At 37.9% G+C, this 25,588-nt stretch overlaps 1 protein-coding gene across 1 annotated transcript; it reads left to right on the forward strand.

Annotated features, from left to right (window-relative positions):
• The first annotated feature begins 3,336 nt into the window (after positions 1 to 3,336).
• LOC105222444 (uncharacterized) lies at positions 3,337 to 24,969 on the forward strand. Its single transcript, XM_029548761.2, has 2 exons — positions 3,337 to 6,129; positions 24,775 to 24,969. Exons 1-2 carry the CDS (start codon positions 4,006 to 4,008, stop codon positions 24,967 to 24,969), a joined length of 2,319 nt encoding a protein of 772 aa, XP_029404621.2. The 5' UTR covers positions 3,337 to 4,005.
• Positions 24,970 to 25,588: the final 619 nt, after the last annotated feature.

Consider the following 25,588-nt stretch of genomic DNA (forward strand, 5'->3'; position numbering starts at 1 on the left):
TTTTTCGATATTTGTTGAAAAACTCTGAAATTTTATATAAAACCAAAATCTATTTCTTATTTGAAAGGTGACAATAAAAGCTTTAATTTGATACCGGTTTAAAGTCAATAGCCTCAGTTTTAAGAGAGTTATGCTCATTTTTGTGGAGTGCTGGAATAGATGTAGAATAAAAAAAAAAAATTGAAGATATTATTTTATAACACAGGCATATTTTATTGCATTCTACAGAAAAATTGCAAATTACCAGTCATCTACCAATAAGTTCATTGCTTCCTCTGATAATTTCAGGTGTTTCTTCTCCTTCAGTATTCTCCTACTTGTGATTGCGGCATCAGAATTGGCGAGTAGATAATGTAATATGTCTTCACAATTGTCTTTTCTTGATGTTTTCTTCGCATGGTAAAGCCTTGTGTTTCTGAAGTCCTTGTTTCCTGCTTCCAATGCTTCTTCTGATAGTTGCCCAATGGGGACCAAAAATGAACGAATTATTTCAGCTCCATGAATAAGAACCTTGTGGACAGTTGGTGGCATATAATGCCACGAATATTTCTTTACATAGAGACCAGCAGTTTCTTTTCCGTACTTAGAGAACTTATCGCAGTCTATCTTATATCCAGAAGTTATAGCTTGAAGAATACTAGAAAACCTTCTTATAAGTTCGGTATCTACTCCTGTGGCCAGAGCGGATGGCGATTAGCCGAAACCGGTCAGAAAATAATAAAAATTTGACGTGGGATGACGGAAAGTCACCCGAAAACCAATATGATTAAATTATTCAATAAGTGATTCCGAGAATTTCCGTTCTATTTCTATGGAATAAATACTGAGAGTGATATACTAAAATCGCTATAACTCCCAGGAGGGCAGGTATGGGCAGCTGATTTTTTCACAGTTCGTTGAAAACAAATTATGTAACATTTCTGTAGTGGTTTGGTTTTGGGACTCTCTGGGACTTTTTAGATATTGCTTAACTAATATAAATTAAAAGGAAAAATGGACCTTTAGTCGGGTTTTCGCTCTAAAAAAGGTGCATATGAAAATGTCTCAAACAACATTCCTTTGTTTTACAGAAGATACTTGTCCGAAGGCAGATTTTTTTTCCGAATCAAAATATCTGTCACCAAAATCAAATTAGATCATTTTGAATACAGCCCTGAAATCCCCTCTTTTCGTGAAAATTTTGTATATTTGACTTCTAAAATCAATTAAAAATCAACGGGCCAACATAAAAATAAGCTTTATGTGTTTTTTGTTTACTTAGAATGTCTGTGACAAAATTGCATCATTAAAAACACTGAAAAAAATAATCGGAGAAAAGTTACTTTTCCACTAGCCGCAACACAGTGTGCCGTTTGTTTTTAAATAAAAATCCTCATAGAAGAAATTTGTTGCTATTTTCTGCATTTGTGGCAATTTTTACATAATAAACACTCTGTTCTGTTCATGTCAGAAAAAACAAGTGGATTTTTGTCTACCAGTGTTGTTATTTAAATCAAAGATATAATATCCGAAGAAATTTTTTTGATTGGACCACGATAGCTACAGCTGATACACAATCAAATCGTTCAAAATCCGGTTCTTGTATGGAAAACTTTTTCATGTGTTGAGATATCCTCAAGAAATTTAGCATAGATTATTGTCGAAGGCAACTCTATAACTTTTGCAGAAATTCTTCTGATCGGACTACTATAGCAATTAGCTGACATACAAAACGACCGCTCGAAACCAAGCTCTTGCATGTAATTTTTGTATTTATGATTTCATAATTTCGGTGCAACCGAAGTTAGCTTTTTTCTGATTTGGTATAAAGTCAATCGTGACGACTGACGACAGCAAAACCATTTATTTTTTACCTATAAAGTCTTTTAGCCGATCACCCTAAGGTAAATGAACAGCACATCTTCCTCTTCAATATCCATATTTATGTATGCATATATGTATTCACATTGTATGTGTTGCCAGACAGATATTCATACAAACATATACATACATATATTTGGATATGCTCATATGCAGCAGCAAACATGTTGCCTAACTTTGGTAGGGAAAATGAGCTCAAGTGTCGACGGCGCACTTAATTAACAAATATACAAGCACTTAACATAACCTCAAATGACAGCAGCACCAACAATAACAAAATGCACAAACTCAAAGATATTCAAAAACATACCTATATAGGGCATACATACATATATACATGAGGAGAGGTACACACATACACACAAATCCTCTTACAAACGAGACTGTTTGCGAGTTTCCGCACGATGTCCGCTGCAACATTGTTGATAACAACAAAAACCAATATGTATTTGTAATTTCAGCGAAATTCATATGGAGAAGAAGAATATGGGAAGCGCAAACTGATGACAGCAAAGAAAATATAATAATAACAGCGGCAATAAAAGTAAAGAAAATATTGATAAAAGTAAGGGAAGCCGCGGGGATAAAAGCAAAAGCAGACGCATGCATGTGCATATGTACATATGATCGGATGTATGTTGCAATAATGCAAACAAAAATTATAATAACAACAACAGTATAAGCAGCAGCGGCAGTGGTAGAAGAAGAACAGGAAAAGCCACGGCAAAATAACAGGAGCAAGTAAGCGACAACAACAACAAAATATACACAAAATGTTGGCGAATGTACAAAAACAACAACAACAAGCAATTTATTGACGTACTTAAAAGAGAGTAACTCAGAATAGCAGTAACAAAGTGAAAAGCGTGAAATATAACTTATTAACAACAACAAAAAAGCAAAACAAACATAAGCCAATAGTAACAAAAACACCAAGCAGCAGCTAGTCGCACGCTTTTAGCGCAAACATACCAGCTTTACTAGCCAGTGAATATATATTTTGCTTGCTCATACTACTGGCGCCTGCTGGCAACGTTAGTTCGCACTCGCTCTCACCTTACGCACAGCTTGGCTGCCCTATAGCGCGCTTATATACTACCATTGCGCCTATGTATTTGTGTTAACGGCCGCTGCGTGCTGCAAACAGACGCGCTCTCACTCGCACAGCAGCGCGCAGGCAAAAAACCTGTCAGACCACTGAGCAGCGACGCAGCGCCGCTGGCACTGTAACACAGCGTTTCTCATTGGATCTGGACACAATTTCAGGCAGCGCGCTGCAGTCAAATTGTGAGGCGCTTCATATGCTTCTAGAGAGCGCCGATGATTGTGTGCGTGAGAGCGTTATAGTAGTGCTGGCTCACTTGAAATTGGCAAGCGCGCGTGAGCGAGCGAAAGACTTAGGCAGCTAGCGCCTATATGCTTATGTGCAGTCTAAGTGGAAATTTGCGTTGTGTTGTGAAGGCGCGAGGGGCGGGTGCTTCTAACTGGCAGGCGTTTAATGTGCGATCGCATGTGGCGCGGCTATACTCGACGGCGCCGGTCTCAGTTAAACGACGTGGTCGGCCAGAGTAGCAGTGCGAAGAGTTATTGAACGGGCGCGCGCGTCTCTTTTACTTGGAAATTTTTATAGCATTTGACCGATAAAGCAAAACAAAAAAATACAAAAGCAAAACGAGAAAAGAAAAAACACAAGCGGTACTTGTATAGTGTATGAATAGTGGCTAGCGGAAAGCGAATAGTGTTAGTGAAAAGAAGAACAAGCATGTAAGCTGAATAATTGTGAATTGCCAACGCGTTTCTTCAACAACGTATCAATATTTTGTGACGATTTGCTGATTTTACGAGCGCGATTTTTGATGGACTTAATGTTTTGACTTATTGATCGATGCGCTGTTGTCGACAGTCACGCGCGTGTATGTGTACGCATTGTATTAGTGATATTTAAAGTATTTCCATGAAAGTAACAAGCGGCAGCCCACTCAGATTTGTGCTTAACTGAATGCTTGCTTGCCGACGGCATTTCATTTGAAAACAACTTTTGATGTGCAAATTCTTTTCATCAACCGCCGCGTTCCATGTGCGCAACTGAAACAAATTTAGTGGGTGCCAGCTGCCATTGCAGCAAACGCAAACGTCAGCAGTCCAATGTCAACGGTCGCGACCACGCGCGCCACACTCACACAAAACGCATTATCCACGCCTGCGACGCCGACGCTGTCTCCAGTGATTTGTGTCAATTCATCAGCTTCACTATCGCCGCGCACGTCGCCACTGAACGGACTAACGACACACGCGCATACGCGCCCACCCATACTCGATCAGCTGTGCGCGCTGCGTCGACGTCGCATCGATATGCATCCGGATTGTATGCTGTTGCAGGCGCATGGCGTAACAAGTCCGCGTTTGAGCCCAAGCGCTTCGGTTTTGGCAGGTGAGAAATACAGGCGTCACAGCACCACAATGTCCAGGGAGGCGAGCGCGTTGGACGAGGTTGATATGTGCGAATCGATTGATTCAGCTGATGAAATGGATGTGGTGGGCGATGACGAGGGGATTGCTAAGGGCGCGGTTGAGCAAATGCGTATACGCGAAATTAGTGAATTGGAGGCCAAAACCGCAGCCGCACGCTTAGCCGATGCGGCAGCAATACGCTGCGAAGAGGAAGTGGATACAGAGGCGGATGTAGAAGAGGAAGATGACGCATTGAGTCTTTGCAGTGAGGATAGTGAACTGTCTGTGGGTCAGGAAGGTGGCAGCGCCAATGCTGCTGCTTGCCAAACAACACCAAGCTTTTGTGATTTTAACCAGCAGCGCCGCTTGTTGCTCAGCAATGTTGGTAATATGATGGCATTGTGCGCGCCGTCGGCTTTTAGCAGCGTGCACGCACCGGCATCAGCGTGCGGGGATGGCAGTGACGCGCGTTCCAGTGCTTCAACTGATGATAATACTATGCAACAACTGGATGAGGAGAGTGTGGGTAGCGGGACGAGCTCAGCGCTACAGCAACATGTACCGCTGCAAGCGCAACCAGCGCCAAGCGCGCTCCTAGACCCGTATGTCGTAGCCAGCGCGCTACGCATGCCTGTGCCGGTGCTGCCGCGCGCCACCAACCATACGGCTAGTTTTCAAACGGAATTTATGCGTAAGTCACACATGTACGCCGAGGAATTGATGAAGCAGCAGATGCAGTTAATGGCGGCGGCGCGCGCTAGCGCTTTTACTTTGCGCGGCGCAGGCGTTGCAGACACACTGACGCCCGATAGACGCGCTTTTACGCGCATACCGGGCGCGCCGCAGCCAATGTCCAATTTCGCGGGTATACAATCCCAATTGACGGCCATCACAAAAATGTCACAACTAAGCGCTGCTGCAGCCGCAGCCGCTGTTGCTGTCGCAGCTGTGGCTAATAACAACCAAGCCACGCAACAGCAACAGCAAAATAAAACAAATATACCAAATAGCACGGATACGCTGAACAAATTGAGCGCTTTAACCACAGCGCACACACAACTCTCACCTACAACCGCCAGCGCCGTCTCGAGCCTGAGCCAGTTGCAGGCGCAAATGCAAGCGCATTTTCCCTACGCGCACGCCAATCATACCAATGATAACCTCAACAACAACAACAATCTAAATGAACCAGCGCTCAAATTTAGCATTGACAATATACTAAAAGCAGACTTTGGCCGACGTCTGGCGGAGGGCGCTGCTTGCATGGCTGCGTGCAACAATGTCGCGCGCGCTGCCAAAGGCATCACTACGCATAATAGTAGCGCTGTGCAGCGCGCGCGTAAAGCGGCAAATAGTTTAACGGCTGCTGGCTCTACTGTGGCTGGCGCTGCCAGTTCCTCTACCGCAATTGATTTAACGCATCTCAGCGCTGCGACGTCCACAGCAACAACCACAGCAGCGTCGTCCGCAACGCTAAACTTCTCACACACACTCGCCAATATCTGCACTAACAGCAGCGACTCGAATAGCACCGCGGTCAGCAGCAGCTTTGGCGCTGCTTCTGAGCATGCTAAGTCGCCCGCGAACGGCGAGTTAAGTGCAGCGGCAGCGAAGTGTACATCGGCGGAGTTTGGCGCGAAGGCGGCAGAAGAGACGAATAGCAGCGGTAGCGCTGTTAAATCCAGCGGCACAGGTGCGAGCGGCAGCGGTCCCATCGTTTGGCCGGCGTGGGTGTACTGCACGCGCTACAGCGATCGACCCAGTTCAGGTAAGTGCGATGACTTGTGTTTAACGCAATGTGGGGATGTTTATGTCAAAGTAAAAATGGAATTTATATACTCGTATACTCGTATAAACAGATTTTTTTAAATTTCTGTTTTCCTGTAATTTTTAGGCGTTTTGGAAAATTCGGATAATATTATTTGATTTATGTATATGTACAAAGAAGTATATCGTCATCTAAATGCAAAGCAACATATCATAAAAAAAATGAAAACCGTTGTCAGATATAACAACCAATATATAACCATTTTATAACCAAAACTAAAATTTTGTTTCAATATGAGTGTATGATAACCAATATATAACCACTTTATAACCAAAGCTCAAATTTTGTTTTAGTAACGTTTTTCTTTCGCCTGTAAATTTCTGACAAGTGATCTTACGTTATTTTGATTTTAGGTGACGTTTTACTTTAAAATAAGGGCTTTTAAACAAATGTGGTCAAATGAAAATATAAACTTTGAAAAAAAAAACTTTTGGTTTGAAAGTAAGCTTAGTAATTAAAATGCCACCGTTGTTCAGAATTACTGCATGCAGACGATTTGGCATGCTTCGGACCAAATTTTCCATTGACGCTTCATCTGTAAGAAAAATTATTGCAAGTTTGTGCTGGTTTTGACGTTTTGGAATTCAAAATTGACCAGAAATGCTCACTTTTATTTGATTCCGGTGACTGAGCTGGACAGTTCAGTTTTTCGGTTAAGCTTTCTTAAAAAAAGTGAGTAGCCAGTCGAGATGTACCTATATTTGTGGTCGTTATCTTGTTGGAAGGTAAATGACCCCAAATTCAGTTTCCTGCACTTATTGTCAAGTTTTTGCTAATAAAGTCAATATATGAGGCAATCGACATTCCTCCATCGATTTTAACTAAATTACCTACACCAAATTTTGAGAAACAGCCCCAAACCATGAGAGAACCTCCTCCATGCTTTACCGATGATTGCATGCACTGTGGTTTTAAGCGATCAGAAGGTGTATACCACACTCGCTTACATTTTTTTAATTCCTTAGCTCGATATTGGATTCTTCGATATTGTTTTGCAAACTCTATTTTTTTACTATTCGCATAGGTCGTTTTTTGCGACATACTTGTAGTTTTTCAAAACAAATGTGCGTAGTTTCCTTAGCATTGCACTTATGGAAACATCCACCTACATACAACTAAAACTTTCGACCAACTCTCTCGGTGAAATTTCAGGGTTTTCAACAACTTTTCTTCGTATAAGTCGCGCAGCGTGTATGAAAACTTTGTGCTTCGGACCTGCACCGTATTGCGTCTAGTTCCTTTTCCTAAAGTTTTCAAAAACTTTTCTAGCGCTTCCGATCGAAATGGAATATTTTTTCTATATATTTTTTATACGTTTCACTCCTCTTTCTATCCTCTAGAATTAAGTTCCGAATTTCTTCAGTTTTCCGTATTTTTCACTTAGAACAGAACATAAAAAGTATTTACCATAACAGAAATTCACTTAATAAATTAAAATTGATTAAACCTGCGGTAAAATTCAGTTTTAGCTTGAAAGAAGGCTCCTCACCAGTTTAAGCTAATCACTTTCGGTAGAGTAAATTTTTTTTGTATAAATAATAAGTGCACATTTTACTGTTTATTTACATAACGGTGCAACTTCATGGTATGCTTTATGAATTTATTTTTAAGCGGAAATGCAGGAAGTAAGTGAATGCTCTGAAGTTGTCAGTTACATTTATACTTTCATTTTATGTCTAGTGTATATAAATACATTCAATTTTCCTAATTTCCAAACTGTTTTTTTTTTTTTTAATTTCACTCCTTTAATTCTTAAAAAAAAGCTGAAAGATTCTTTTTTGTTTTTGTTTTTCTTTTTTACTATTTTTCAAAAAATGCTCATACAATTTTTTAATATTTTGGATGATTGCAATTTTATCTAGACCAGGGTGAATAATTTTTGAAAGCAAAAAAATCATAGTATAATGAAACCCATTAAAAACGTAAGATATAATAATAAAAATTAAATGAAAAATAATTTAGTGGCGATCTGAGGTCGGGAAGGGAAGAGGAGCGCGTGGTTAGTTTTTTAAGGGTTTGTCTCGATTTCCTATAGAAAAAGGTAATATGCCAAAGTTTTAGGTAATGAAAAAATTTACAACAGATTCTTTTACATATGGCTCAAGCAGCTCACGACTTCCTGGTCTTAGACCAAGTAACCTCTTTGTAGCCAAAAAACATCCGAAGCGAGTTAAAGTGAGAAGGTGAAACATCCCCAACTCAGTGTTACGCGCTGAGTTTGGGACCAGCCATGTAAAATAACATCCCCAATAAAAATATTACAACAGCCTTTGAGGAGACTCTCTCCTTTTATGAATGCTGCTATTATGAAATAAAAATGATTTTAATCGTTCGGTGGGAGCTTTCTGCATATTTTGCCGAAACGAACCACAGGGTTTCAACCTACTTAAATTTTTTTTCACTTTTTCCATTTTCAAAGCCACTAGTCTGTTACGGCTTTTCGAAAAATAATTTTCAATCTTTCTGTCACATTTTCATACTGACAATATAATGGATTGGAGCTGTTTCTCATAGTGTATTATCGGACCTATTTTTTGGATATAAAAAACGTGAACCGCCATAAATACGTTAAAATTTTACATAAAGTCCTACTCCCATATGCTGAAATAAATTTGCTTTCTATTTGGTAATTCCAACAAGACAGCCACCTGAACATGCTTCGGATCTTGCAAAATAATGGTATTGGGATCATGATATTGACGTTATGGCTTGGCCAGTACAATCACCAGTTTTGAATCCAATTGAAAACTTATGAAAAATCGTTAAGGAAAATATAGGACCCGTTAACTCGAACTAAGGTTGAACTCTGAGAAAAGATTTAAAAGTTTGGTAGTCTCTTCCACAGAACACTGGCCTAGCCTAATTCAGTTTAAGCCTAGAAGATGTGCATCTGTATTAGACGATAAAGGGAACGATATGAAGTAATAACAATTTTTTCTATCAGTTCTCTCTAAAAATTTATTTTTATAATGTAAGGTATTACAATACCATTTTTTTGGCTTCCGTAATAATGAAATTTTGTGCTGCCTCTGCTTTTGCAACATTTATTAATTGTTTTTTTTTTCCAATATTTTTACTGTTACCTATGGCACTTGACTTGAAGTAAATAATAAAAATACATTTTAGTTGATTTTAAATCAAATTCATATTTTTTAGAACGGAAATTTATACCATGGATGATTCTATTTTATTGGCCGTAACTGTATATTAGATGTTTTTTTTTATTGAATTATTATTATTGTTTTAGTACCGTCACGAAATTTCCTTGGAAATACCCTAAAAAAATTCCCTGAAAATTTTAACCCTTAATATTAACATTAAGAACTGGGCCAAGGCGTGTAAAAATTTTCCATTGAAAATACACTGTGATTTTTTATCTTTAAATTTCTGCAGCTAAGAGGAAGTATTTTATGGCTTCTACAAAAGTGCCCAGTGCAACAAAGTCATAGCTCTCACCGGCGAGGTAGTACGGGGCTTTAAACCCGATTATTCCAAGAATTTCGCATTTTTTTGTATATATCTCGTAAATGATAGGAGCTATAGAAAAAATGTATATGACAAATTTGTAGGAAATTTTATTTGCTATAAGAAAGGTTCGAGACCAAAATCGCTATCATTAATACTTCTCGAGATATTCGGCTTTTTTACGATACGTTACGTTAATTTCCAATTTATGTAATAATATGAACACAGATCTCTTAGTACGTCAGTTGCAATTTTTTTTATCAATGCAAAAATGAAAATAATCCCGATTAATTTCGAGTGCAAGCTGTAATACCTTTTCTACGCATCATGCTGAAACATTTTGCCCAAGAGACTATTGGTCTAAAATTAATTTCGGGCCAACGATTTTTTCGGAAGTTTTTATTTTCCGGCTTATAAAAATTTCTTTGTCAGTTTTGTGCTATCCGCATAAAATTTAATACGTAAGTGCATTTTAATATTCTATTGAATGCATTTTAACATTTTATATATGTACATATTATTTCGCGAAATCGACCTGATCGAAAATTATATCATATGCATACATACATACTATGTATCTCCCATGCAACCGTTTATTCATATACATATTTTATTTTCGAGCAACCTGCCTTTAATTTAAAAGCTAAGAGCGCGTAAGTTTGCAGAATTGTTCTCTATTACATATTTAACGAACTCTGTGAAAATAAAGAAAATCGAACTACTATATCATATATGTACATATGTACATACATATGTATGTATATCTCATACAAGGCATTATACCTCAAAAAAGTTTGTATAAGCGGTTATATACATTTTAACATATACATATGTATGTACATGGCACTCCTACCACACAGTCTACTTTGAGGCTGCGAAGCGCCATCCTTTCGTGGTTGTCGCACTTGAAAGTGAAGTATGTGTCTCCATTCTCTATTTAATACAAACCCAAGCGCAGCTAATTAAAAGTTTACGCGCATCAAATAATCATAACACTCAAACACGCATACACGCATACATATACGCGCCATATATGGTGCATAGAAAAGGCAATAATACCAAAAACAACAGACAATAAGTGGTTAAGCAATAAATAATACAACAAACGGCTGTGGTAGCGGTAGAACAACAAAATTACAATGTGCGAACAACCCCTGGTAAATATGTCTGTATGTATGTATGTGTATGCATAACTTTATGTGTATGTGTGTGTGGTTTGGCAACACCCTCCAAAACGCAGTTAAGCGAACGCGCAGCTGCTACTTCTTATATGCGCTATTATATGTATATCTTTGTATGTGTGTGCGTGCGAGTGTTGCCAGTGCGTTTAATAAATGTGAGGGGTCGCAAACACACGTAAACACACGCAACTTGCTCACATAAACAACCATTTGCGTATTGAACGCCTCAAAAGTAAACCATATATCTTTACATATATATACATATATGGTATGATTATATGTACATATGTACTTATGCTTATCAACTCATAATTTATGTACTCACGTTTGTATATTTGTTTACATACATACTCTCTCCATTGAGCTCATTATGCTAAACAAACACTTATCAAGTGCGACTTACGTAACTTTCCGCTGTCTTCCCCTAAACATCACTAGTTGTTGTTGTAGCTAGCACTCAACCACTTTGTAAACTTACTTACTTTCCACAAGCTTGATTTCCCTCCCTCACTTGCGCACTCTCACGCCGCTTTTCAGGTTTTCTGTCAAACGCTTACAATTATGGGTGCTTATGAATTTATTTTATGACACCGCAGAGTATTCGCATTTTGGTTGACTCATTCTGCCGGCTTTCTGGCTTATCCCTAATAAACCCAAATTAGCGTTGGACCACAAAAAGCTACGTCAAGCTCATGTGTGTGCGTGTGGTTACCTCGGTGTGGCAACTCGTAAAGTGGTGTTGAGAGTGGATAATTGTTTTTGACTTGTGATTTTTCGGTCGTTAAGGTTCCGTGGTGGGGAGCTAATGTTTTTGTGCCCAAATTATGTATGTGTGTTTGTATTTATTTGAGTATGTATGCATAGTACGTGTTTGTATTTCGGCTTCTTGCTGTTAATTTCACAGCGCTTTGCCAGTTGGCGAAACATTCTCGTTGGTTTGGACGGTATTTGGACCCAAATAGCACTCATTAACTCTAGTGTTTGCGAGTGTTAGTTGGTATGCAAGGAATGTGTTATGATTTATAACCTCGATTGTGTTGAGTAGAGATTTTTAGCACTTAAAAATTATTGTGTGTGTTATAAGAGCGAGCAATTTTCTCGAGTATTTGTTTTATGCGAAAAAGGTTTGCTTTAAATTCGTTTTTAAATAGATATTTTGGGTATTTGAATATGTATTAATTATTTTTAAAACATATTGTCACATAAAGTATCTGGATTTTGTTAATAATATTTAATTATTTATTTATATTTATTTTGTCGCTTTCGAAGTAATTACCTCCAGATGTAATATGCCAACGATTTCGCCAGTCCTCGGTAATATTTTCCATCAGCACTTTTTGGGATGACCTTCTGCGAACTTTGTTTTATCTCTTCGGTTGACTGATAACGGATTCCACGGAGCAGCAATTTCAGTTTTAAGAACATGAAAATTTACAATTGAGTCAAAACTGGTGTATACGGTAATTGGTCGATGGTATTCATTGCTTCATTTTTTGCTTTAAATTGGGTCACAACCGTGGCTCTAATATGATGTTCTTCCACAATTCCGTAAGTTTTTGACGGATGTTCTCACGCAAATGCTTCAATACGCACAAATAAACTCCTTATTGACTGTCTGTCCCTCCGGAACAAATTCATGATGCACCAAACCACGAATATCGAAAAAACAATAAGCATCACTTTGATTTTTGAGCGGCTTTGGCTCGATTTTTTTTTATTTTTTGGTTTCGGCTCGTTTTTTCCCTTCATTCCGATGATTGTTGACTTGTTTGCATGTCAAACTTACAAATCTCATCAGCAGTTATAATGCTCTCCATGAATGTGGGATCGCAATTCGCAAAGACATTTGTTTACGGTATACTTTTTGAAAAAAAATCAACTTTATCAAGGCGAGTCGAGCAAGAACGCGTTTCATACCCAAAATATTCACAAAAATCATTTGAATGACTGGCGAGAGATGTCGAACCCTCTAGCCATCTCTCTAGCACTTTCATGATGAGTTTCATGAACCATGACCGTGACTTTTTTAATATTTTCATCAGTTGAAGAGGTCGAAGGTCGTTCAAAACGAGGAATGTCTTCAACGATCTCTCGACCGTCTTATTATTTTTATCTTATAGAACAATTTTTATCTTATACGAAATTTGCGTGATACTTATCGTGCCTTGATCCAAACGCTCTGTAAAAACTTCAATTTTAAATAAAAAAATCTTTAGTAAAATGATCAAATGATCAAAGGCCACATTTGTGGAAGTCTCTACTTTCTGATATAATAGTATAAAAAATATATATGATGTATGTATGTATATGACATATTTTTTCAGTATAAACTCCAATCTGAAAGCTCAAAAAATGTAAAATAATCAATAAAAGTATTAAAAGAGAAAATAATCAACTTCAAACGGTGGCGAATTATCCATGAAGAACCTACTTCTAATCCTTTGTAATACTCTCGCGGCAGCAAACATGTTCGTTCTGGAAAATTCAAATTTTTGGAAAATAAAATATTCAAAAAAATAAAATAAATGAAATATTTAAATAAAATATTTAAAATTTAAATTTTTGGAAAATAAAATATTCAAAAAAATAAAATAAAAAAAATATTTAAATAAAAAATAAATAAAATATTTAAAATTTAAATTTTTGGAAAATAAAATATTCAAAAAAATAAAATATTTAAAATTTAAATTTTTGGAAAATAAAATATTCAAAAAAAAAAAAATAAAATATTTAAAATTCAAATTTTTGGAAAATAAAATATTAAAAAAAAAAATAAAATATTTAAATAAAAAATAAATAAAATATTTAAAATTTAAATTTTTGGAAAATAAAATATTCGAAAAAAAATAAAATATTTAAATAAAAAATAAATAAAATATTTAAAATTTAAATTTTTGGAAAATAAAATACTCACAAATCAGTTGCATAAAGAATGTCATTTGCTTTAAACAGCCGTTACGATGTGAAATAGAAATACTTCGAAATATTCGAAATCATTTGGTTTGCAGAACACCTTAACTGAAATCATTCGGTTTGTTAAAACGAAATCCGATCATCGCTAAAAATGTCTGTCAGAGATTTTTCGTTCTCAATAAACATTTTAAATAACACAAGTGATTTGCGAAGAGAAGAAACGATTGGCGCGCTGTTGTTGACTCGTCTATAATCGCGTAAGCGGTGTCTACGCCAGTGAAGAAGAAGAAGATTTGCCCATATACCCGACTGCAAGTAGTGCTTCTCGAGTATATTCCCCAAGAATATATTCAAAATTCCTCTTGTCAACATAAATTTATTTTCAACTTATTCGATAGTCAGTCGATTTTACAATCACTTATATGTATAATTTTTTGATTAAACATTTGCTTATACACACATATAAATTTTGTCATTCATTCGATTAATTAAACCGAAAGCAGGCGTCAGTTGTCAATTGGCCGCAGCCAGACTTGCCAAGCTACACAGCACAGTACATAAATATTCCGGTACTAAACCAATGAAAACATAAAAACTTTTGACGACTCTCATTTTAGTTTATTGCCATTTTAATTGGCAGTTGGCGCGCTTTATGCCGCACATCTGCATTTTTCGGTGTGTCGAAATTTTGCATTTTTGATTGCATTTAATTGCGACAATATCATACTCGAACAAACCAACAACAAAGTTAAGTCTCATAAAAACATTTTACGCTAAAGCCAAACAATTTGGCAATTCAAGAAAAGAAAAAAAATTTTGTACTAAAAAAGAGACGTGTCATGTAAGATGCAGTATTGGATATACATAGACTAATGAATTTGTGACTAAAAGTGAATTGAGATAATTTTAACTGTTGATTGCACTAAATTATTTTAGATGATATTATAGTCTTAAGGGCCGGATTTCGCGCGTTTTTCGGAAATTGATAAAAAATAAGCTTTGAATTTTTTTTAATATCTATTTGCATATTTTTTATTTGAAGAGTCTATAAAATTAAATAATAAAAAAAACCAAAAATTTTTCATTGAGTAGAGAAAAAGGGCCGCGGCCTCGTCGCCATAATTTCTACCCTTATGAAAAATGAAACATTGATGGATTTTTGACTAGCACGAATATCTCAAGAAGCTATGAAACTGAAAAAGAAAATTTCATAAATGGTCGTGGCTCAAAAATAAAGGTAAATTTCTTCAACATTTTTTAGTTTTGTCGAATTTTAAAAATATTTATTATCTACAAATTTAAATTTTTTGTTGCTTAATGTGATAGATATATGTTACATATACATATGTATATTAGGGGTTTTTTTAACTATTAATTTTTTTCAATCTCGTCACGAAATTTCCTTGGAAATACCCTTTTACCATAGGGTATTTAGGGTGGTGTAGTAAAAAAGCTATGAAAATTCCATGCAGCCTTGCTTAAAAAGCCCAATATCTCGAGAAGTATTAATGTTAGCGATTTTGACCTCGGACCTTTTTTGTAGCAAATAAAATTTCCTACAAGATCGATATGAACACTTTTTCTATAGCTCTTGTCATTTACGAGATATATACAAAAATATGCGAATTTCGTGGAAAAATCGGGTGTAGAGCACCGTACTACCTCGCCGGTGAGAGTTACGACTTTGTTGCACTGGGCACTTTTGTAGAATGAACAATTCTGAGAAATATGCGTCTAAAGTCAAAGCGATGCCAGAAAATACCTCTGATCTGTAAGAATTTAAAGATAACAAGTAGGGAAGGGCTAAGTTCGGGTGTCACCGAACATTTTATACTCTCGCATGATAAAGTGATAATTGAGATTTCATTATCCGTCATTTACATATTTTTTTATTTTGCTGTAAAATCAATTAGAATTAAATTCTGAGAGATTTACCGATATTTTCGGTGAAAAATTAGGTTAGGTTAGGTTAGGCACTGAGTCCTTCGCGTTCGATATCAGGGACCTTGAAAAGTTATAGTCCGATCAATTTTTCCACAAGGGATACCTCAGCTCAAATACCGTATTTGTGTAAAATTTTATTCCGTTATCATCATTGGTTCTTAATGTATATATTATACAGAGAAGGCATCAGATGGAATTCAAAATAGCGTTATATTGGAAGAAGGCGTGGTTGTGAACCGATTTCGCCCATATTTCGTACATGTCATCAGGGTGTTAAGAAAATATTATATACCGAATTTCATTGAAATCGGTTGAGTAGTTCTTGAGATATGGTTTTTGGTCCATACGTGGGCGACGCCACGCCCATTTTCAATTTTTAAAAAATGCCTGAGTGCAGCTTCCTTTTGCCATTTCTTCCGTAAAATTTTATGTTTCTGACGTTTTTTGTTAGTCGGTTAACGCACTTTTAGTGATTTTCAACATAACCTTTGTATGGGAGGTGGGCGTGGTTATTATCCGATTTCTTCCATTTTTGAACTGTATATGGAAATGCCTGAAGGAAACGACTCTGTAGAGTTTGGTTGACATACCTATAGTAGTTTTCGAGATATGTACAAAAAACTTAGTAGGGGGCGGGGCCACACCCACTTTTCCAAAAAATTACGTCGAAATATGCCCCTCCCGAATGCGATCCTTTGTGCAAAATTTCATTTTAATATCTTTATTTATGGCTTAGTTATTATAGGTTTTCGGTTTCCGCCATTTTGTGGGCGTGGCAGTAGGCCGATTTTGCCCATCTTCGAACTTAACCTTCTTATTGAGCCAAGAAATACGTGTACCAAGTTTCATCACGATATCTTAATTTTTACTCAAGTTACAGCTTGCACGGACGGACGGACGGACGGACGGACAGACAGACATCCGGATTTCAACTCTACTCGTCACCCTGATCACTTTGGTATATATAACCCCATATCTGACTCTTTAATTTTAGGACTTACAAACAACCGTTATGTGAACAAAACTATAATACTCTCTTTAGCAACTTTGTTGCGAGAGTATAAAAACTCACGATTGTAGTGTATTTTCTATGGAAAATTTTTACACGCCTTGTTCCAGTCCTTAATGTTAATATTAACGGCTCAAATTTTCAGGGAATTTTTTTAGGATATTTCCAAGGAAAGCAGCAGTTTAAATATTCATTTTTGATTTTTTAATGATCACCCTTATGCATATATGATCTTTACTCATAGAGAGTAAAAAACATACGTATACATAAGGTACATACAATTTCCACAAAACTCTGCCGCCTTCAACTTGGCTCAGCGCTTAATGGACTTAATGGCCGTTTCAACACTTTTAGGCAGTCACCGCTAGAGGTTAAATGTGAGAAAAAAACTTAACTCGAAACATCAACACTTACCACACTCACCGTAATTGAGCATTGCTCCGCCGTAGATCGACTTGGACTTGGTCTTGGGCTTGAAAAAAAAGACTGACGATAAATTAGGCAAAATGTTGCACTTGTTGTTGCTGTACGACTTTTGGCTCAGGCGACCGCTAAAATGATGCAGCAATTACCTTTTTTCCACTGCTCCGTGAAAAAAGTAGACAACACGGTGGCGGCCATGGCGAATCGCCATTTCATTGCATTGAGGGAGTAGCATGAAGTGACTAAGGTGCAACTAGATATGTACATATGTATATAGCATAGGTATGTAAGTAAATATGTGCATAGGTGGCAATAGAAATGGTTTTGTTTGTAGCAGAGCGTAACGGAAGTTGAAAAATTGCGCAATTGGGAAAATTGAAAATCGTTTGTTTACTTTTGGTAGCCACTGTTTCAGTGTGGCGGGGAAATTGCTTAATGATGAACACTTTGCGAATAGAAAATTGTGCTCAGCAAAATGTCGAGCGGAGACAATAGAGCGGTAAGGTGCATGGAATAGTTGTTGTTGTGGTTCAAGGTGCCCTTGTCCGTGAGTGTGGGGCATTTCAATTGCTTGGCAGCGGCAATTTTAAAGTAGCTGCACATTTGCACGGTTTGTTTGCACAACCAAGTGTGGCAGTGACAGTTGGAAAGGTTGCTCTTTAAAATGCTTGGAAAATGGAACCGAATACTTCTGCTCAAAGTGGATGAGAAAATGGTCTAATCTAGCTAGGACGTTGTATATGTGATTTTTATGTGGCATGTTGAAATCATTTTCTTTCTTTAAGCAAAATGTTGAGAGAAAATCTTAGGGAAATGCTGGTTGATCGGCATTACTTGTTATGAACAGAGGTTCACTCAGGTTCCATCTTGCAACTAGAGTTAGACCAGTATCTACATAATAAACAACTAGCTTACAAATTCGAATATAATGGAGCTTGCGAACTGATATTTTGCCACAATATTTTTCTTTTATTTAGAAACATTTAGTGCCTCGAAGAAGGCTTCTATTTTGGCAATTAGTAAGCATAGTGCTAGGATCGTACTATAAGGTGGATGCATAAGAACATCTCATCCAAGTTCCCGGAACTTCTTGCGAGTTTACTCATTCTGGAGTCCGTTGCAGTTGAATTGTAAAAGTCGAGTTTGTCTAGCAGTTACCGTGGGAGTGAGGGTGTGAACTTTAGTGGTGGTTTTTTTATGGAACCCGTAGAAGCGGAGGTCGTACTTTGATGTTTTTTTGGCGAGAACACTGTCTGACTTCTGCAGCACAGAGCCACGTATGACACTTTACATTCAACCGTGGTGGACCTGCCGGAACACGTTAGTGTTGCACTTGACTGATATAATGTTCCAACGTATGACGGTCTGACAAACGGAGCAGGCTTAGCGAAGAACTAAGTAAGAAACCCAACTTCCTTAACCGCTAGAGGGAATTTACATCACTTCATACGCAGATGTTGGTACGATATTGACGTCAGGCAATGGATTTGTTGTCATGTATTCAAAAGTAAACATTTGTCTTACCTAGTTTTTCCCTTGTTCTCTGCAAGAAGCTCTTACTCACTCCATCCACAATTGGCATATTCACGAACTGGACGAAGGAGTACACATTAGATCTCAATATCACAGTCGATTGTATTGAAATTCGGACAGTCAACAGGCTTAAATCGATAATATAATATAAATAAATCGATTGTGATATTCGGTTAGCATTTAGTGGTAGCAATTCCCATTCACAGTAACGTGTCGGTCTTGGTCATCGCAGAAGAAGACGCCGCCGGCCCATATACCGCACCAAACCGTAACTTTTTCAGGATGTCATGTTGACTCATGGAGTAAGTGTGGATTGGTGACAGACCAATAATTCATATTTTGGTTATTGATGAAGCCATTCGGCCAGAAAAGAGCCTCATAGCTAAAGATAATTTTCGATGAAATTGGATCATTTTAGAGTTGTTGCTCCGCCCAATTCACGAGCATACGACGATTCTGGTGGTCAAGAGCCTTCAGTTCTTGCATCAATTTGATCTTGTAAGGATGTAGGCCAAGAAATTTTCTTAAAATTCGCAACACCGACGTCAAAGAGATCCAACGCTTGAGAACGACGTGTGAGAGACTGATTTGGGTCTTCCTCAATTGATGCGCTAGCGGCAGGAATATTCTCGACACTACGGACACTTCGTTGCCTCACTGGTATGAGCACATTTTGTACTGTGCCTGTGAATTCAAATTTTTCCACTAGACTCCTTATTGTTGATCTGACAGGATGATTATGCCGAGCATAAAGTCGCTCTTAAAGTTGAGGTAACTGACTCCTTTAATGATTTCGACTAGTTGCTGGGTCATATATCTTTCCATGATGAAATGGCAAACATAGCTGAAGAGAAATGTCAAAAGAGCGAGAAAAATATGACGTTGTTTGCTGTCCCTTTCGGTCAACTTTTGCAGCGTACATATTGAAAAACCAAAAATGTTCGTCTCAATGTGGAGAAACGCTGATGAAGAAGCTTCAGACGTATATAATTACGATAATTACATGATGCCTCTTGAAGTCTCCCGTCTCACACCTACATGGATACCGACAGTGGAACCATTTGCAGTTTCACCGACTCTCTCCTAGTGAATGGCGTACTTGAGCAGTACCAGCACCACCATAGTAGACGAAGTGCTCGAGTAGCCCCGCGAATCAAGAGTGCGCCTATCGCAATGTCATTTTAAATATTGTGTACGGTTAAACTCCTATTATTCGGAATTTTGAGCCGTCTCTGCACGTGTGAGTACAAATTTTTTACGTCAAAAGTAGACACTCAGATTATACAATGCCTTCCAAAGAGACGATAAGATTATTAGAATTTTTTTTCTATAATTCTACATACAACAAAAAAATAAACATTTTGAAAAAATACGAAATTCTTTGAACTGCGAGCGACAGTGAAAAAGGCCAATTAAAGCAACAGCTGATTTCGTCAGGTCGTAATTAAGGTGACCATAATCATAAATGAACAAATATTAGTGAAAATATAAGAGAAAACAAGTAAGGAAGGGCTAAGTTCGGGTGTCACCGAAAATTTAATACTCTCGCATGATAAAGTGATAATCGAGATTTCATTATCCATCATTTACATATATTTTTATTTTGGTGTAAAATTAATTAGAATTAAATTCTGAGAGATTTATCGATATTTTCGGTGAAAAATTATGTTAGGTTAGGTTAGGCACTGAGTTCTTCGTGTTCGATATCAGGGGCCTTGAAAAGTTATAGTCCGATCACGACAATTTTTCCACAAGGGATACCTCAGCTCAAATACCGTATTTGTGTAAAGATTTATTCCGTTATCATCATGGGTTCCTAATGTATATACATATTATACAGAGAAGTCATCAGATGGAATTCAAAATAGCGTTATATTGGAAGAAGGCATGGTTGTGAACCGATTTCGCCCATATTTAGTACATGTCATCGAGGTGTTAAAAAAATATTATATACCGAATTTCATTGAAATCGGTAGAGTAGTTCCTGAGTTATGGTTTTTGGTCCATAAATGGGCGACGCCACGCCCATTTTCAATTTTTAAAAAAAGCCTGGGTACAGCTTCCTTCTGCCATTCCTTCCGTAAAATTTTATGTTTCTGACGTTTTTGGTTAGTCGGTTAACGCACTTTCAGTGATTTTCAACATAACCTTTGTATGGGAGGTGGGTGTGGATTTTAACCGATTTCTTCCATTTTTGAACTGTATATGGAAATGCCTAAAGGAAACGACTCTATAGAGTTTGGTTGACATAGCTATAGTAGTTTCTGAGATATGTACAAAAACTTAGTAGGGGGCGGGGCCACGCTCACTTTTCCAAAAAAATTACGTTCAAATAATGCGATCCTTTGTGCCAAATTTCACTTTAATATCTTTATTTATGGCTTAGTTATGACACTTTATAGGTTTTCGGTTTCCTCCATTTTGTGGGCGTGGCAGTGAGCCGATTTTGCCCATCTTCGAACTTAACCTTCTTATGGAGCCAAGAAATACGTGTACCAAGTTTCATCATGATATCTCAATTTTTACTCAAGTTACAGCTTGCACGAACGGACGGACGGACGGGCAGACAGACATCCGGATTTCAACTCTACTCGTCACCCTGATCACTTTGGTATATATATCCCTATATCTGACTTTTTTAGTTTTAGGACTTACAAACAACCGTTATGTGAACAAAACTATAATACTCTCCTTAGCAACTTTGTTGCGAGAGTATATGTAAATATAAGAGAAGAAAGAATTTATGAAATTAATTAAACTCAGCTCCATGTGCGTAATTTCGTGTCCTTGAGGGTCGCTCCATTTTATCAGCTCAAAGTCGTTATATGAATTCAACGGTATTATTTGCCAATATCAACTAAAATTTAATTAAAATTTCTATTGAAATTGAATTTCTATAACCAAACTAATGCCAAATTAATAACCACCGGCTATATAACATCCAATGTGTTTAAGTTAATTTCGCGCGAATCGATACCCTACCTGCCTACCTACCCTTCCACATGCATTGCCACCTTTGCACGTTGTGTCATGTTGCGCATTTTGTTATTGCCACACATGCTTGCCACAATGGCAGACACGCTTGTAAAGTCTAGTTCTATTTTGCCAATTATTATTGCTTTTTTGTTATGTTTGTTGTTTTTTTTTGTTTGTTTTGTTTTTGTTGTAGTCGTTATTGCAGTTGACGTTTGCAACTGCGTATTGCGGTTAAATTATCTGGCCGCTGCTGTCGCTGAAAATGACATTTTAATGAAATGTTCAAAGTTTAGTTGCAGATGTTTTTATTGTTATTGGCGTTATTTTTTCGTTCGCTCAATTCGTTTATTTGCTGTCATGCGCCATATTTGTCGGTCAAATGAAAAATTAAATACCTCACTTAATAATTACGCACTCGGCCATATGTATGTATGCATTTCTGTATTTATTGCTGTGTGTGTGTGCAGTTGCCTTTGTGTTGGCAGTTCAATGTGTTTGCAAGGTGAAACGCTATAATTGGCTGGCGGTGTGACATTTTTATTTGCAAAATGCTGTGGAAAGAAATGTCAAAATTTGTTTTTTAATATGCGCCTTTATGCATATGCATGTATGTGTGTATGTATAAGCGTGTAATTGTGGCACAAAGTTAATGTGCATTTGAAAAAAGATTCCTTGTCCGGATATTGTATATTGGTCTAGTCTCAGGTCTCTGAACTTGAGATTAAAAATTGAAGAATATTTTCTGTGACCTTACTTGTTATGGAAATTCAAAATGTGGATTTTTGGAGCCTACTAAATACTTCGAAACTGGTCTCTTATAAGCTAACAAAATCACAAGGAGCCAAATCTGGTGAATACGGTGATTGATCGATGGTACTCACTGCGTTTTATTGGCTTTGAATTCGTCCACAATCGTAGTTCAATGCGATGTGCACAATTCCGGCCATTTCAGCAGATGTTCTTACGCAAACGCCTTAATACGGCCAAACAAAACTCCTTATGGACCGTCTATCGGAAAAAACTCATGATGCACCAAACCACGAATATTGAAAAAATAATGAACATCACCTTGATTTTTGAGTGCCTATGCCATGTTGCTTTTTTGGTTTCGGCTCGTTTTTCTTTCTCCATTCAGATGATTCTTGCCTTGTTTGCTTGCCAAACTCATAGCTCCACATCGGAATCAGAATTCGCACGATAAATCGTGTCCAAGGGAACTGCTTATGGTACTCTTTTTGAAAAAAAATCAGCTTTAGCGGTACGAGTCGAGTTACAACGTCTTTCATACCCATATTTTTATTCGAATGGTCTCCCGACAGATACCGAGCCCTTTTGCCACCTCTCTAACACTTGCCTGACAAGCACCATAGCTTTTTCTTTTTTTATGCAATATTTACATCAGTTGAAGAGGTCGAAGGTCGTCCAGAACGAGGCATGTCTTCAGCGATCTCTCGACCGACTTTGTTCCACTCATAGGTTTGTGTTTTTGATAAAACTGAATCATCGAAAGCCTTCTGTAACATTCGCAACGATTTCGCACACGAAATTTGGTTAGAAATACAAAGTTTGAGACAAATTTTTTGTTCAATATTTTTATCCATTGGAAAAATCGCAACGCGCTACTGAGGTGTATCGACTTAAGCAGCAGCTGTAAACCAGCTGGTTAACAGATCGCGCTCATATTTGGCATAGAAACTAAGTTTCCGGGTGCTTTTTTGTTACAATATAACTTGCTGAGCCAAGTCGATTTAGCCATGTCTGGCTGTCTGAATATATGTGCAAAACTGTTGCCTTCGTTTTTGAGATATCAGAAAAGCAGATATTGGATCACTATAGCATATAGCTGCCATGTAAACTGAACGAAATTAAGTTCCTGTTTGGAATAATGGGTAACAAAAAACAATACACCGTTATTTATATATGTAAATGATTAGGATAAGACAAGTTGATATTCAAGTGACTGTCTCTTTGTCCGTCTATTCAAAAAGGTGAGAACGAGCTCGTAGATGGCGGTAATCGAACCACTGCCAAGAACACAGCTCATCGCTCATGGCCCTGAATTTACTGACCTTTGTTCCACAGATGCCTTCGCTGCCCACACTGCCGTTCAAGTCGCCAAGCATTGGCGGGGGTAGCTGTCATAGGTGCGCTCAAAGCGCTCACAGAAGACATCTTTGGTTACATTGTTCTTTTCTTCCGTCGGAGCGTGGGCTCAAATCAACGATTTGCTGAAAAACTTTGCTTTGATGCGGATTGTGGCTAGACGTTCCTCCACCGTGGTGAATGTCAGGACTCGGAGACAGAGTCTCTCTCCAACCACGAATACCACATTGAATTTGCCCTCCTTAATACGGGCCCTGACATAAATGCCACAAGGAACTACTCGTCGCAGTCCTTGTTCCGTCTATCGCATATCTTGGACGCCGGTGACATCAGCATTTACTCTTACGAGGACATCAACCAGCAGGGCGGGCAGCGGCACCTTCCCAATTCAGGGCATTCCAGGTGCATGCCCATCAATTATAATACTTAACACGTTTTCAGTGGTCGTCATCAGAAGGTGTGTCTCTCATTCGAGGCTGTTTTCTTCTTTTCATTGGGTGGAGGAGTGGAGGGCTCCAAGCCCAGCGCAAAACCCAGGAACGGATGATTCGCCTTCTCTCTTTAGCACGCTTTCAAATGGATGTTTTTTTTTAGCTACCCAGAGGATACTTGGTCTAAGACCGGATTGGGCACTCCCAAGTGACTGGCGCTCAGAGAACTTTCCTCACTTGGGTGAACTTCTACACATGGCTCTATCCTTCGACTGACCTACACAGTAAATATTAGCCCAGGGAGCATTTTATTAGTATGTGGCTTGTTAATAGCTCTTATTCTTCTTTTACACACCCTAATATACAATATATAGGTATATATAAGTAGGTACAACGAAACTATAACTCTCTGGTGATAAAAAATCAATATAAAATGTATAATGCAATTATGAACTATTTCCCGTGCACAGTTATAGAAATTTACAAACACACAGTAAGTAATATGCAACACTACGCACATCCATTTGTTGCATGCAACAGTCAATGAGCAATGCGCGCAATGCCACCGACAACTTGGCGGAAATATTTGCGCACTCAAAACAATGTGAAAATCGTACAGCTTAGCTGAAACAACAACAACAGCAACAACAATAACAGCAACATGCAACACCCATGAGTCACGGCGGCAACAGTCGCCAGGAGAGCATTAAAATCGCCAATAACACTAACAATAACAACCGAACGGCACAGCAAACCAGTGCAACCACAACAACAATAGCAACAATTAAATGCTTTCCACAACAACAAACAAACGATGATGACGCCGTCGCCGTCACCGGCGCAGAATGTTGAGCAGGCGTTGCTGGCGCTTAGCTTCTTGCACGTACTCCCATGTACATATGTATATGTATGTATGTATGTGTGTGTTGTCGGTTGGTGAATTCCAAATGCGAAAAGTGGAAATTTTTGAATAATTAATTGGAAAATGATACGTTAGCGCCGGCGTGCGACTTTTTAATTATGATTTAATGGAGCCGTGGCTGTCATAAACGTTGTTGTTGTTGCTATTGCTGACGCCCCTTCGCCGCTTCGGTTGGCGGCAATAAAGTGTCTGAAAATGGCTATGATTTTGATGGGAGTTCGGAAGCGCCTTAAGGCAAATATGCCCTCATATAGGCCTGCAACAACAACTACAACAAAAGCAATAGCAACAACACACGTTCTAATATTATACACCACAAAGCGGTTATGCTACGCGGCAATTGATTGTTATGTTGTCATAATCGCACCGACATACACAATATTAGCAATAAAAACAACAATAATAACAACAACGGCAACATAAACACCCTTGAATGGCAGCAAGGTGCAATAGATGGCTGGCAATTTCCAAGCGATTTGTTATTGCTAATTTCCCAGCGCTACTGCCACTGTTGTTATTGTTGCTGTTGCTGCTATCGATTTTGTTGAT

The sequence above is a fragment of the Bactrocera dorsalis genome, chromosome 3, assembly GCF_023373825.1.
Source record: "Bactrocera dorsalis isolate Fly_Bdor chromosome 3, ASM2337382v1, whole genome shotgun sequence".
Taxonomy (NCBI): Eukaryota; Metazoa; Arthropoda; class Insecta; order Diptera; family Tephritidae; genus Bactrocera; species Bactrocera dorsalis.